Source organism: Cheilinus undulatus, linkage group 4 (genome assembly GCF_018320785.1).
Source record: "Cheilinus undulatus linkage group 4, ASM1832078v1, whole genome shotgun sequence".
Taxonomy (NCBI): Eukaryota; Metazoa; Chordata; class Actinopteri; order Labriformes; family Labridae; genus Cheilinus; species Cheilinus undulatus.
The window spans coordinates 24,637,653-24,653,565 of NC_054868.1; the positions used below are offsets into that span (position 1 = coordinate 24,637,653).

The 15,913-nt window shown below is 42.4% G+C and overlaps 4 protein-coding genes across 4 annotated transcripts; 1 reads left to right on the top strand and 3 right to left on the bottom strand.

Annotated features, from left to right (window-relative positions):
• The first annotated feature begins 2,527 nt into the window (after nt 1-2,527).
• Nucleotides 2,528-3,229, top strand: LOC121508286 (histone H1-like). The gene has a single exon (XM_041785031.1). The coding sequence runs from the start codon at nt 2,528-2,530 to the stop codon at nt 3,140-3,142; it is 615 nt and encodes a 204-aa protein (XP_041640965.1). The 3' UTR covers nt 3,143-3,229.
• A 912-nt stretch (nt 3,230-4,141) lies between these two features.
• LOC121508300 (histone H2B 1/2-like) lies at nt 4,142-4,580 on the bottom strand. The gene has a single exon (XM_041785044.1). It carries the CDS (start codon nt 4,563-4,565, stop codon nt 4,197-4,199), a length of 369 nt encoding a protein of 122 aa, XP_041640978.1. The 5' UTR covers nt 4,566-4,580; the 3' UTR covers nt 4,142-4,196.
• Nucleotides 4,581-5,688: 1,108 nt separating this feature from the next.
• LOC121508292 (histone H2A-like) lies at nt 5,689-6,360 on the bottom strand. The gene has a single exon (XM_041785036.1). It carries the CDS (start codon nt 6,204-6,206, stop codon nt 5,823-5,825), a length of 384 nt encoding a protein of 127 aa, XP_041640970.1. The 5' UTR covers nt 6,207-6,360; the 3' UTR covers nt 5,689-5,822.
• A 2,659-nt stretch (nt 6,361-9,019) lies between these two features.
• Nucleotides 9,020-10,361, bottom strand: LOC121508290 (histone H3). Its single transcript, XM_041785034.1, has one exon. It carries the CDS (start codon nt 10,262-10,264, stop codon nt 9,854-9,856), a length of 411 nt encoding a protein of 136 aa, XP_041640968.1. The 5' UTR covers nt 10,265-10,361; the 3' UTR covers nt 9,020-9,853.
• Nucleotides 10,362-15,913: the final 5,552 nt, after the last annotated feature.

Sequence of the window (15,913 nt, forward strand, 5' to 3'; positions counted from 1 at the left end):
GTTCTTTTAATCTCTTTTAACTGAAGTTATGGCTGGATCAAACGCCACACATAATAATGGAACGCACACACAGAAGGATTAAATAATAATATTACTCTTATTGACGTTTTTAACAGAAGATAACGAAACAAAAAACCTGAGAACACACAGATGAAGTGCTACTGCTGTAAGGTGGGAGGAGAGAGTGAGCTGGTTAGCAGATCCTGCCCACTGGTCATTAACCACAGGTGCAGACAACCAGGTGAAATCAGCAGTCACCAAAGGAAGCAACAAAATAAAACAGGAAACACTCATGTAACACTAAACGTTAATCAAATAAGACAAATAAGATTATGATGATAATAGACCCACAACCATTGTGAGTGTTGGAGGGGAAAAAAGAAATCTGTGAGGCATATTTGAGTCCGGAAAAAAAACGCAAAGGTGTCAAGGGACTTGGTAAAGGAGGCGCCAGGCATCACCATAAAGTCCTCTGTGAGTTCTTTGCTGAAAGAAAGTCGAGTGTCAACTTGCTGTTGTATGTGACTTGCAGAATCTTAACATGTAAAAGTCAATTGAGTTGTCGGAGCACAATCTTTAAAAGGAGTTTTAGACATATGAGCTGTCCCTCAAAATTCTTGTTCCTTAATAGACACACAATAGTTCATAGTTCCAGTATGCATGTTTAAACTGCTGTTTGCAGATCTCTCTCTCTCTCTCTCTCTCTCTCTCTCTCTCTCTCTCTCTCTCTTTCTCCCTCTCCCTCTTTTGTTGACTGTCCCTTAATTTCACTGTGAAACCACGCGCCCATACACTTAGCCAGTGCTCTCCATGGTACTGAAACAACATCACACAATCCATTGTTAAACACACTGCATGCTACACACACACAGTAAGAGCCACATTACAATACATTTCAGTAGATTTAGGCTGGGTCAGTGAGGCCCCACGTTTTGTCATGCTGAGATACGTTTTACACCACTGTCCAGCATGGGCCCGTGATTTGGAATAAATGTCAGCCTCCGGTGACAAGATCTCTTCCGTCAGCGTGAATGAGATCTGAATGTAGCGGTCGCCTAAAGTACAGCAAAGTCTTGGGAGCGTGCGTCAAAGTCTGAGCGGACTTTCAGTCTCTGAAGCGCGCGCTCCTCGTTTCCCGTCATCTTTTGCTCCCCTCATGTTACATATTAATTTAAGATAGGCTGAGATGTTCGCTCACAAATTCAGTTAGTTAACCGGCGTGCCTTGCATTTTGGGTTTGACAGGCTGGCCGCTCTTCACGTCAATCACGTCACCGCTGGGGCGATAGATACCTGTCATACAACTTTATTCAAGCGACACATGATCGACCAGCTTAGCTTTCGACTACTGGGCACCCCTGGTGTAAGCTATGTTACCTCTGCCATTATTTCCACTCACCTTCTACTTATTAAATAATATTTCATTATCTATCAAATCAGTTTGATTTTTTTAGTTCATTGTTTTATTTTCCTATAGATCATTCCTTTTTAAGTTTAGTTTAAACTCATTTTTTTTATAGGTTTAATGCTATAATTTTGAATTAATATGTTATTGTATAAGGAGCGGCAGCAGCGGTGTCTATAATATTACATTAAATCAAACGTGATTTTTTTTAAATGTACAAATAGATGCCTTTTACTCTCCATATCAGTAGCGGTGTAAACATTAATAATACTGAATTTATGATTTCTATTAAAGCAATCAATCATAAGTATTCTACCAGGTTTCATACATCTGCGTTTTAGGAAAATGATGATGATTAAAGAAAAAAGAAAAAACAGTATTTAGCTTTTTGTGTCACGATGATCAGCTCTGAATAATTCCTACTACACATTCTCTTATCAGACTTTTCCTATCAGTAACTAAACGCATCTGATTTATTTTGATTTTATAACATCAATGCCAATTTAGATTTATTTTTTTTTTCTCTGTGGGTCCAAGATCAAAGATTAACCAACAACCACACCCAACAGCGCTGGTATGAAGCCTGGCCTCGTCATCATCAGTGTGTTTGCTGCTCTCTAATAAAGCTGATTTTATTGTAAAATACACTCAAACAGATGACTGATTTAGTTCTGTGATCATCAATAAACATGTGACTCAGCAGGAAAACTCATTTCCACTCAGCTTTGATACATTTGACATCATTTTAGGAGCGAAACGAGGAGGAAAAGCTCACAGCAGTGTTACCATGAAGATGAATGTGTGACTTTTGGAGTCTCTGTGAAGAAAATCAAGAGAAGTTCAGAGCTAAACATGACTGAAATATGAAGAGAAACAAGTCCGCTGTGTGCTCCCTTCACTGACAGCCTTCAGTAAGTCTCCCACCTTTAGTTTGAAGACTTTTAGCAGCGACGAGAAAACACAAGTGGACCTGTTTAAGACCGGACAGAGGAGCCGTGAACGGCGTTGAGTCTCTACGGTTCTCGTGGTAGGTTTAAGTCCAGCTTCCCGCCCTGGATTTTCCAACTCTCTCCTCTCTGAGTGTCTGAGATCTCTCGTGTCGTGAACACATCTCCACCAAACGATGGCAGAAGAAGCTCCAGCAGCTCCAGCCGCCGCTCCGGCTAAAGCGGCCAAGAAGAAGAGCTCCAAGCCCAAGAAGAGCGGACCCAGCGTGGGCGAGCTCATCCTCAAAACTGTGGCCGCATCCAAGGAGCGGAGCGGGGTGTCCCTGGCTGCTCTCAAGAAGGCTCTCGCTGCCGGAGGTTACGATGTGGACAAGAACAAGGCCCGCGTCAAGACCGCCGTCAAGAGCCTGGTGGCCAAGGGGACCCTCACTCAGGTCAAGGGGGCCGGGGCCTCTGGTTCCTTCAAAATGAGCAAGAAGGCAGCGGAGCAGAAGACCAAGAAGCCGGCAAAGAAAGCCCCCGCTAAAGCCAAGAAGCCCGCAGCAAAGAAACCCGCAGCAGCCAAGAAGCCCAAGAAAGCAGCAGCTAAGAAGCCAGCAGCTGCTGCTAAGAAGTCTCCCAAGAAGGCCACCAAACCTAAAGCAGCGGCCAAGAAAGCAGCCAAGAGCCCAAAGAAGGCCACCAAGAGCCCCAAGAAGGCAGCACCCAAGAAGGCCCCCAAAGCCAAGAAAGCTCCAGCAAAGAAGGCCGCAAAGCCCAAAGCCAAGAAGGCAGCACCCAAGAAGAAGTGAGCTGTTCTTCTTGTCATCTACACGTCCTCAACAAAGGCTCTTTTAAGAGCCACACACAACAGTAAAGAGAATAATGCATCCTTTAATCAACTCTGGGCATTGCAATTGTTCCAGAAACTGTTGAACCGCTGATAATCACAATCAAAATGTAAAAATATAATAATATAATATATAATACATTATAATATCAACCCCGTCCCTCCCTTTGTAGCTTTTAATGGGCGCTAACATTCAAAATGCAGCTCTTCATTACGTATTCTTCAAATATGATACATTTATTTCTTTAAGTCTGAATAATGATCACATGCAACATTACTCAACTGTCACCTTCAATCCCTGGACCTGACTCAAACGGACTTCACACTGTTTGACCTACTTTTGTTGCTCGCGGGCTTTTCCTCTCACAGATCACACTAGTGAAATGTTTCTTCATATTACTGCTGCATGTGTTTCATGTAGACTTGACGCTGAACGACACTCATCAACCTACGATGTTCTAGAGCTGTGTCCGAAATATTGATTATTTAAAAACATTTCGTCGACCCTCATGATCTGCTATTGTTCTGGTGCTCGCGGGCATTTCAAGCAAGCAGAGCGCGCGCAGCTCACTCTTATGCCTGGAGTCCTTTAAACAGCGGGAGAAATCCTCTCCAGCAGCACCAAGCAGAGACTGGAAATGTGGAGAATTTGGGGGATGCAAGTTTATTAAGTAGACACAGCAAATTCTGGAAATGGCCCAATATTAGTCTTGTCGCACGCGTGGGATGCTGTGTCAATGAATTGATCCCCTTAGAAAGAATTAAAAAGCGAGGTAAACACTCACCGTTATTGGTGATAATGAAAACACTGCTTCAGCATGCCTATCGACGTGCAGGAGCTCCTATGACGCAATCGAGTCATGACATGTGGTCGCCATTATTTGCTATATCTTAGCATCAGTAGCATAAATTCATTTTCATCCATTCCTCGCAAGAGGGAATACAGCTCTTGATGTATGTGGTGGGTGGTCCTGAAAAGGACCTTTGGGTTTCTCCAGCTGCTTAGCAGCGTGAGTTTACTTGGAGCTGGTGTACTTGGTGACAGCCTTAGTGCCCTCAGACACGGCGTGCTTGGCCAACTCTCCGGGCAGCAGCAGGCGGACGGCGGTCTGGATCTCCCTGGAGGTGATGGTGGAGCGCTTGTTGTAGTGAGCCAGACGGGAGGCCTCCCCGGCGATGCGCTCGAAGATGTCGCTGACAAACGAGTTCATGATGCCCATAGCCTTGGAGGAGATGCCGGTGTCAGGATGCACCTGCTTCAACACCTTGTACACGTAGATGGCATAGCTCTCCTTCCTCTTAGTCCTCCTCTTCTTGCCGCTCTTGGTGGCCTTCGAGACGGCTTTCTTGGAGCCCTTCTTGGGTGCTTTCACGGTTTCAGGCATGATAGCTTCTGAGTCAAAAACACAGACACGAATGGTTTGACCTCGCCCAGATCCCTGATTTTCTTCAGTCCTGGTGTAAATCACCACGCGCTGTTGCTCACGCAGGATTGGCTGAAATTCGACTGCGCGGTCGAGCAGCAGTTAGGGGGAAGGACGCTGAGTCCTGTTCAGGGGGGTCTCCAGGAATACAGGGCCCCATGAGAGGACATCACATCACCACACCGAAAACCTATTTTTCCTCATTCTTATTAACATAATGGCCTGATATGAGCGCCAAAGAACTTTACTCCTTGATACACAATTAAAAAAAAAAAAAAAAAAAAAAAACCCTCTTGAGCATTTCCAACTTCTTGTCTCCATTTCCTCTGTTCCCAATAAATACTTCAGCTTCCCTGTGGAAGATACAGTCAATTTCCCAAAACTCCAAAACATAACATGATTTTTCTCACCATCCTGTAGCTGCTATTAAACAACAGTTGAAACCTCTGGAAACAATGTTTGATAACTTAAAGAAGACAAATTAACTTGCATGACCCCAATGAATGTCAAACAATTATCAAGATTAAAACCCATCTCAGGGAAAATCTGTATCTTTTTTGTCTCAAATATTAATTTAAGATCAACTTGCCATCATCAAGCTTTGCCTTTTAACCCTGCTCCAAAAATAGTGATGTCATGTATCCAATAGGCTTATAAACAGTAGGCCTACATAAAAACGTGACATTTAATCCTACAATGGGACAACTTTTAAAATCAGTGCTCTAGCAATTTTCAACACATTTTTAATACTTTGGTTACCAAATGTTTTCAAACTCCTAACTCCCAATTATTATCCTCTGTTGTCACAAGTAAAACTGAAATTTTCCTCCATATCAATTTCCTTAGAAGTAAAAAATTAAAAAGTGCAAAGCACACAGACAGTTTTTGAAACAATAACGATTAAAGGGGTCCCCCTACATTTCATCAGGGCTTCAGCCTTAAGAACAAATATGCTAATCATTATTGATAACTTTTTATAATTTAAGTTCCAGTTATTTACAATAACAAGTCAAAAAAGTTCGGGAATAAAGGCTCTTTAATCTAAGAACTGCATTGAAAAAAAGCAAATGACATGCCCCTCAAATCAATTATAAGAACAGTATTTAATACATGAAGTTCATGTTTCTAATGTGCACCATGTGTGGCAAACTCTTCAGCGATGATGTTGGGTGGCTCTTAAAAGAGCCGTTTGGGGGTCTGCTGTGAAGAGGAGCAGATTTACTTTTTGGCGGCCTTCTCGGTCTTCTTGGGCAGCAGAACAGCCTGGATGTTGGGCAGCACACCACCCTGAGCGATGGTGACTCCTCCCAGCAGCTTGTTGAGCTCCTCGTCGTTGCGGACAGCCAGCTGCAGGTGACGGGGGATGATCCTGGTCTTCTTGTTGTCGCGGGCAGCGTTTCCAGCCAGCTCCAGGATCTCAGCGGTCAGATACTCCAGCACAGCCGCCAGGTAGACGGGGGCTCCGGCTCCAACACGCTGGGCGTAGTTCCCCTTACGGAGCAGTCTGTGGACACGACCCACAGGAAACTGGAGTCCAGCACGTGAGGAGCGAGACTTTGCCTTAGCTCTGGCCTTTCCGCCGGTCTTTCCTCTACCACTCATGATTCTGTCTTCTTTCTTAAGTCGGAACTCAAAGAAATGATGTCTGAGAGCGGCCACAGCCCCCCTTATATCTCCGAGGAGCCCGCTCGTTTTTCTGCCGGGCAAATGAGAAAAGAGGCTTCCAGCAGAGCAGCAGAGGGAGGCTCCTCACTGACTGTTGGCGGACTGTTTGAACTCTCCTGTCTCCAATCAGCAGCGGACACTGATGCGGGGGCTTATCTCCGCGTCTATCACAATAGCTTCAGCAGATAAGGTAGCTACGTTTTTTCTGTATCTGAATCCTCTTTTTTCTTTGCATAAATTTAGTTTAATTGTATTCATTCATTTTTCTGCCTGGCCACCCATAATAACTTTTACGACCTTTGAGCTCTGATTCCAAAGGAAATCACACACACACACACACACACACACCCCCCCCCCCCCCCACCCACACACACACACACACACACACACACACACACACACACACACACACACACACACATACACACAGTAAAATAACTCACAACAATTTGTCTACTAGTTTGTTCAGTCGACTGGCCTGTCTGTACTTTGTCACCGTCTGTCTGTGTATCTTGTGTACTCATTCGTTACATGTGCCTTTTTGTGTTGCAATAATACTTAAAAAAAAAAAAAAAAAAAAAAAAAAAACTCAAATGAAAGTCATAATAAAAATAAAATAAAAGAATGAAAGTGTCCGAACATACTCGAATGCACTGTTGGACCAGTCAGCCTACATCACTGAGACCACTAATCACCAAAAACATCTAAATGACTGACAGGTCGTTGTGGTGCTTTATAAACCAGAGAAATGATCACAACACAGGAAACTGTTGGAGCATTTGCCACATGAATATCTAAAGAATGGCCACTGAGACACATGAAGTGTTGAAGAACTGTCATAAAATCACCTAAAGTGGAGCTCTCTGTGATGATGGACAACAGGTAATTAATGTGCATAAAAACAGATCCTAATGAGAAATATTCATGACAGCATCCAGATCATTATATCAATAAAGGTTTAGCTGTATTAATGTTATCATTGCTATTTGATACATAGCAGTAAGAATTATTTGTTTAGCCTTTGCTTTGGCACCTGAGGCAGCCTGAAAAACATTCAAACACACATTTTTTGATCACTAACCAGCAGGGGAGTCCTCTCTGTTGTTGGAATCACCATGATCCCAAATGAGAGACAGTTTTATATGAAAACACTCAAACAGCCGTTTATATAGAGAGGTGAGTCCCACTGATGTCTCTAAAGCAGCTTTGTTAATGTTTTTTTTCCCTGTATCCTTTTAAACACAGCGATTCTTCTGCTTGACAAATTGAAATGAAATCATTAACTGACCACAGATTGTGTTAATTTGATCCAGAACAGACCAGCTTTCCTGTCCTGTTGGTTCAAAGCTCTCTGTGAATGGAAATAAAGAAAGTGACACTGACTCTGTAGGATTCAGTGAGCATAAGAAATCGCTTTGGGAAGTTAAACTTTCTGGTATTGTCACTGTGCAATTTAGCAAGTTAAAGGTTAAAAAATGGCGATAAAATCATGCTAACTCAAATGTTGGTTTCATAGTTTGGCACTATTTTGCCAAGCCAGCTTCGGCTACCTTACTCTTCCACCTCTGCGTATCTGATCAGCTGTTTGGGTCTGAACTGTCCTGATTAGTTTCTGAATCTACTGAACTGATTTAAAGTAAATGGATCAAAGTTTTGCTTTAGTGGAAGTGTTGATGTGAACATAACTTCTAAGCATTACAAACCCTCAGACGGTCAGTTTCCTGGTTCCTTATTCACCCCTGTTTATAGCTAATTTTGGCATCTTCACATATTTTATTTTAAATGAGTTTTAAAATGAAAATGTTACAGAAATACACCTGAGAAACTACACACAAAACAATGAAGACAACTCCCCATTGCAAGAGTAAGAAATGACCATTTTCATGGCCGACTAAGACTTTAAACAGATTCAGATGAGGATGTGTCAAAGGGTCTGAATGAGATTCAACACATTCATTCTTGAGTTTTATCAGTCTTTCTTCTTGATTTCCACTCCCTCACTTCCTCTTTTGTGATTCATCCTAAATCTGTACATCGTCTGGTCCTCAGTGAGTCACAACAAGAGCAAATACACACCTCAGAACTGTGACACACTGAAGTGGTCTCTCACACACTAAAACCTCAGGAGGAAACAGCAAACAGAGATCACAGATCATATTAATGAACAACCTCGTCCTCTTCAGAAACACAGAAGGGATAAACAACTAGAAAGGTATACATTTATTTCTATTTACCTATGTCGATTTGAGACAGAATTCTGAAGCTCTACCTGTAGTACTGTTTTTGTTTGTTTGTTTTTACTAAAGTAAAAAATCAATACTATCAGTATCTTTTAAAGATCAGCAGCAGGACGCCAGTATCTGAAATTATGTTTTTTATTTCCTATTGTAGTAATTAGAGACAGGCCATTCCACTTTTTTCAGTCCCGATCCAATTCCATTACATCAGTACCAATACCTGATATGAAATCTGATTTTTTTCTAAATCATATTTAATATTCCTATTGTTTTTGATGGTATCTTGTTAGTTACACAAAGCTCTGGTAAACATGATTTCTTCTTCAAGACCAAAAGATGTTTTAAAAATCGTAACACTTTATATTCTTCTCAATAAATGTATTTAAGTTTGTGCAGGTTTCAGATAAAAACAGGAAGCAGATACAAATGTGATGTTTTTACATTAAATATTTGAAACTACAGTGCACTGTTAGAACAGCACCAACAACAAACAGCACAGGGCTACAGCAACAGCTGAATAAATTACAAGTGTATTCTTGTTGAAAGAAATAATAGAAAGTGTCAGATTTTTTAAATTCTTAAAATAAGCTTAAAAAGGGAAAAATATTCAACCAAACAAGGTATAGGCCTATCTATAAATTGACATAAAAAGGCAAGCTGCTACTGAAAACACATTTCCTAATGCAGACTTTTACAGTTAAAGCACTTTATGAAAACAAGAACTACAGACTTTTTCTTTGCTTGAAATTACCACGTTTATCAGTATTTTAACTTTACTTTACAATCTTTATTTTTTTTAAAAATATTTTTCTAAACCTTTAAATCCGTTCTAATAGAACCAGCACGGGGACTATGGAGTTCTGACTTTACGAACTAAACAAAGGCAGACGTTAACTTTTGACAGGAGAGGTTGCAGAATAACTGATGACAGATGGGATGGGTTTCTGTACTGTAAACATCCGGAGAAAGGTAGGGAGAGCGAGAGCACAGATCTCCAAAAAATAGACATCTTTAGGGTCAATTTACAAATTTGACGGCCATGTGAAGTTTGAGTTTGGTTAACGTTGTATATTAACTTCCTGGTTCATATTTATCATTCAATAACCGGATTGATGTGCAAAGAGAGAGGAAAAAACGCAACAATATTAGCCATATTAGGCCTGCTGTAATAATCAACCAGACATCAGTGGTTTGATAGTTAGGATAAGAAAGATTTCTTGTGTTTCGCTTTTCTTTCCCATCGAAAATTGTGAGTCTGAGCTGACATATAAAAAGGACAGCCCTTTAGTTTGTAGTGAGGTGGCTCTTAAAAGAGCCGTTGGGGGTTGAGTGTATTGATCAGAGGATTTAAGCTCTCTCTCCACGGATACGGCGGGCCAGCTGGATGTCTTTGGGCATGATGGTGACTCTCTTGGCGTGGATGGCGCACAGGTTGGTGTCCTCGAACAGACCCACCAGGTAAGCCTCTGAGGCCTCCTGCAGAGCCATGACGGCCGAGCTCTGGAAGCGCAGGTCGGTCTTGAAGTCCTGAGCGATCTCACGGACCAGACGCTGGAAGGGCAGCTTGCGGATGAGCAGCTCGGTGGATTTCTGGTAGCGACGGATCTCTCTCAGGGCCACGGTACCGGGCCTGTAACGGTGAGGCTTCTTGACGCCGCCGGTGGCCGGGGCGCTCTTGCGGGCAGCCTTGGTGGCCAGCTGCTTCCTGGGGGCTTTGCCTCCGGTGGATTTACGAGCGGTCTGCTTGGTTCTTGCCATCGTCTCTTGCTTTCTCTCGGACTAGGAGAAATATGCTTAAAAGAGCGGAGAAGAGCTCCTCTTAAAGCAGAGGAGAGGCAGTGAAACGGTGACGCTGCTTCAGACCTCCGCTCTCTGATTGGTGTCGGGCTGCTCCTGCAGCTCAGCCTCGCGGGGGGAGATAAGCCCCCGCATCAGTGTCCGCTGCTGATTGGAGACAGGAGAGTTCAAACAGTCCGCCAACAGTCAGTGAGGAGCCTCCCTCTGCTGCTCTGCTGGAAGCCTCTTTTCTCATTTGCCCGGCAGGAAAACGAGCGGGCTCCTCGGACATGGGCTGTAGCTGCCCTCAGTCATCATTTCTCTGAGTCCCGACTCTAGAAAGACGAACTAGATCCAACATTGTATAGCATGTTAAAGCAGAGGTTCTTATCTGCTCTGGCTTCGGGACCCATCATCACTTCTTAATAACAAGCCGCGACCCAAATCATGGACATTTTTTTCAACTTCTCAAATGTATTAAATGAAAAGATAATGCTGGTTGAGCCTGCATCAGTGGGTACATTAGTTAGCAGCACTGTTTTAATATCAATCAGTAGAACTTAACAACCACTGAGCTCGAGGATCAGGGCTGTCACCAGGAATGAAAGACAGGGGGGGCTTAGCCCCATGGGTTGCAGGTAATGCTTGGCATATAGGCTAATGCCTACTAATTTTTTTTCTCCACACCTTAAAATGCTTAATTAATCAATTATTAGTTGTAGAGAATTTATCAGCACCTATAATCTGGCTCACTCTCTTTTCCTTAGAAGACTGTCCTTTCCCGAGCCTTCAGGATTGCTTCCTTTTTTCTAATAACAGCCTGAGTGAGTTTATGAGTTGGTATTTAAAGGTCTATATGCTGGAGTGACTTCATGGATAAGATGTTGGAGAAAATATTCATTAATGCATTTAGTGAACTATATGTGTGGTATATAATACCTAAAACATATATAGTTTCAGAACTCCTCTCTTTCTTCTTTCAGGCTGTTCATGCATTCCAAATCAAACTAATTTAGTTTATTTCTGCATGCCACTGATATTTCTCTGTGTCTGAAGACAATCTATACCAGTGGTCCTCAGCCTTATTCTACCCAAGAGCCACATTGCCACATTCCAAAACTGGGGATGTAAGAAGATCCATAGATCAGCTGATCCATAGATGAAATAAAACTGTGAATTGTTGAATTATTTTGTAATTAAATGGGATACAATAGACCACATGAAAATCCCTATAGTGTTAGAGGAAAGGATATGTTACAAATAATGAGCATATATTTTTTATTTATGCAAGTTCCACCTGGTCTAATGACGTGTTAAAATATTAGTTTGAGCTCTGAGATGCTTTTCAAAGAGCTGATGAATTATAGTTGGTTATTTAGGTATTTATATCACACACTGGGACTTTTACTGTGGTTCTGTGGCTCTGTTTAACTTAAAAGAGATGCCTTCGATTTTTGCCACTCAATATTGATACTTTTAGTTAAAGGGGGAGGGGCCTCATATTGGTCTTTGACCTGGGCCTCAAATTGACTAAAACTGGCCCTGCCTCACACCTGCAGCTCTCTCAGGCCAGCCACACACTAGATGATTTTTTTTAAATTCCACTCAATTTTAAAACCGTGAGAGACCACAGACTTAAGGACAATTTACAAAGATTTTTCATCATTAATCCACTGAATGCACACACTAGATGACTCAGCCAGAATGTCAGGTCACTGGAGACCACACACCTGCCGACCTGCCTACGACCTCTCGTGATCACGTGACCTCAAAAAAAAAAAAAACACGGATGTCTGTCGATACCGTCTTGCTGTCTCTCCACAACAAGCTGTTCTGGCATGCGTCACGGGTGCAGCAACAATAATAAAACATGGGAAAGACTCAGGATGAAATCAGGGCTGACAGCAGTTGTGTTTAAGGTTGTAAGCGGTGAAAGTACGATCTGTCTGTGACGCTACCTGGTCTGCTTGCTCTCATTGGTTGTTGTGGGTACTTCACCAGAGGCACTATGACCTAGAATCAAAAATATCAAACATGTTTGGTATTTAGGATTCTGGATTTTGGAGGCTATGACGCGATTTGGAGCAGTAAAACAATCGTGTTGACACCACACACGAGGATTATTCAGACATATAGTCGTTTGCGACGAGGCTCCTCACGGGATATGCTCCCACGATCGTCGGGGCAGGCAAATCTTGCCCCAAAGCGGGCTTAAAATCCTGTAGTGTGTGGCCAGCCTGTTTCTGCTCTTTTGACTTTATCTATTATCAGAAGTGGATTAAAGATCAAGTAAAACACCTTTTGGACAAGTTTCTCGTGATATTACGTTATCTCAACATGTGATCTTTGTGTGTGAGGGTCGCTGATGGCCAACGATGCATATCACAACGATCATCATAAAATACCAGTGTGGAAGAGCATGGGTTGAAAGTGACTGAAGAAATTTGTTAAAACAAGGGCATCAGAAGCTTCAGTTTGAACACAAGACAGCACACCTCAATGAATAAGCTTACTGAAGAGACGCAGCACCAGCAGACTTCCTCTGTGCTCTTAAGCCTGATTTATGTTTCTGCGTCACGTCGACGGCATAGGTACGCCGGTAACGCAATGCTGTCGTTGACCATTTGAAGTTCTGCATCGAGGTGGCTCTGCAATTCACCGCCATGCTGCTAGGTGGGTGTGGCTTTGCATGTGTGTGGTCTCAGAGGAGTCACATCCGAATCCTTGTTTATCTTCCGGTCATGGCAACCGAGGTGGGGCGGGTGTGTTTGGAGTTTGAGCTCATCGATATCAACGAACAAGTTCTTTTGTTGAAAATGTTGATGCGCAGGCATCGGAAGACATTTGCGGAGCCAATGCTTGAGTGCCATTGACGTATATACGGCAAAGTGTTTTTGGGTGGCTGGCACAAGGGGGCGCTCTCACGCTCCCTGTAAGTAATAGGAGAGGACGTGGGCATATCAGGGGTCCCTTGTTGGCCGTCCAGTTGTATTGTGCTGTATTTTGTATTTATTTTTTGAATTTATTTAATTTATTTTACAATAAGATAACATTTGTAATACAATTTTCAGATGTCTTTTATGTCATTGAAGGCAAAATTATAACATTTAACACATCAACATTATAACATCTGTTCTGCTTGACAGACTCTTTTTCACAAAATGCATTTTTCTCAGCTTTCTAGAAAACAAGTGGTCTTTTTGGTGAAACTAGCCTCTAATTAACTTCAGATGAATCAAGAACAGAACAAGGTGCAAACAAACTGTTTTTCCATGATGAAATAGAGAGTTTCTTCTTTCATTTGAGCTATCCTGTGTTTTCAGAGTCATAGTACAAAATATTCTGTGGGTCTTGAAAGATGACTCAAAATGGCCAAAAATGCTGGTACAAGCAACTTTCCATTTTATAAAAGGGCTTGCACTCAGTGAGTTAAAGGCCTTCCTTCTTTATTGTTAACTGATTGTTTGCAATTGTTTGTGTTTATTATTTGGAAAAAAATATTATTTATCAATAAATTTAATTAAAACTTAACTTTTGTCTTTGTTGCTTTTTTCACACATCCTGGGCTTCCTTTGAGACGAACCTGAATTTTCTGAGTTTTTCCACTGTTTATCATTTCAATTAATATAATTTTATTTAATCTAATTAACATACTCCAAAATGTTACACAGCTCAAGAATAGCTCCAAGTAAAAAAAAACAAAACTTGAGATTACCTTATCAGTGGGTAAACACTGATCAACATTGTGCTATAAAGAAAATTAAGCAGCACTCACTTAAACCTAAAGTTTAATGCTGGCATAATAGAGCTGAGTTGGGGGGAATGAATGGTAAAACTGGGAATGTTTTTTGCTGCTGACTAGAGTCTGGGGTTATGGTAGACAAAGCAACTCTGAGGTCATGCTCAATGTCCAGTCTGTTTCTGTGCTTTGTCTTCAGCTGGACCAGAGCTGAGAAGCCACACTCACAGAGATAGGTAGTGCTGAATGGTAAGAGGATTTTTACTGCTTGAGTAGCAAGGGAAGGATACTTTTTCATCACAGTGCTGCACTAGAGCTGGGAGAGGCTTACCTCCATTAATTTTTTTCAGTGTGTGGTCACATGACAGCTCCACCAGCTGACTCTCTCGGTTGCTTAGCAACATGACGCTTTCCATGTCGATACCAAAGGGTTCCTGCATCCAGTTGTCATCCCTCCGTTTCTCAAGAAAGTAGTCATTAAACCACTCCTGTAGTTTATTCAGATGTGCCGTGATCGTTTTCTTCATGAGAGAAATTGCTCCTGTGAGTCCTCCTCCCACACGTCTCACGTAAACGAGTAAAACTGCTTTGTTTAAATCCGTTGATTTGTCCATTTGTAATGAAAAATGACCGCTTGCATTAATACGAGCAGTGGTCTGCTGTCTGTCATCCGACATGTCTTCGATCCGTCTGCTTATAGTGTCATTTGACAGAGGTATAGTTTTGACTTTATCCGCTCAACTTGGTCCAGTACCTCTCTCATCATGTCCAGTGCTGCAGGTAAAATTAGGTCCTCCACGATGGTGTGGGGCTTTTTTGACTTAACAATACAATGTGCCACCCGGTAAGAAGCGCAAAGTAGCTACTTGCTCTTGCTTTGAGCATGAAGAAGTAAGGCACTTTTGCGATGTCCTCAGGTCCTGAAGTTGTCTTTGAAAGTACTCAACAGGTTTATCTTTAAGAACAGGGTGCTTTGTTTCCAAATGTCGCTTCAGTTTTGATGGCTTCATACTTTCATGAGCCAGCACCTCACTGCACAAAACACATTGAGGTTTTTGTCCTCCTTTGTCCTCAATGTAAGAAAATCAATTTTTCATGTAGTCTGGGTCGTACCTGCACTTTGCCATGCTGATTTAGCATATGAAAACAAACTTTGCGGGTCTTCTTCTGCTGTGAAATGCAGCTGTGAGTGTGTGTCACTTATCATTACAATACATTACCGCCACACTGGAACTAATTTTTTCTGCCAGGCAAAGGCCCGCGACCCACTGAAAACGGGTCCATGACCCACTTTTTGGTCATGACCCACCAGTTAAGAACCAATGGTTTATGGGAATTTTTGACCATTCTTCCAGAGGCGCTTTTGTGAGGTCACACACTGATGTTGGACGAGAAGGCCTGGCTCTCAGTCGCGGCTCCATCCCAAAGGTGTTCTACTGGGTTGAGGTCAGGACTCTGTGCAGGCCAGTCAAGTTCATCCACACCAAACTCTCTCATCCATGTCTTTATGGACCTTGCTTTGTGCACTGGTGCACAGTCATGTTGGAACAGGAAGGGGCCATCCCCAAACTGTTCCCACAAACTTGGGAGCATGGAATTGTCCAAAATCTCTTGGTATGCTGAAGCATTCAGAGTTCCTTTCACTGGAACTAAGGGGCCAAGCCCAGTTCCTGAAAAGCAAGCCCACACCATAATCCCCCTCCATCAAACTTTACACTTGGCACAGTGCAGTCAGACAAGTACCGTTCTCCTGGCAACTGCCAAACCCAGTCTTGTCCATCAGATTGTCAGATGGAGAAGCGCAATTTGTCACTTCAGAGAACGCGTCTCCACTGCTCTAGAGTCCAGTTGCGGCGTGCTTTACACCACTGCATCTGATGCTTTGCATTTCA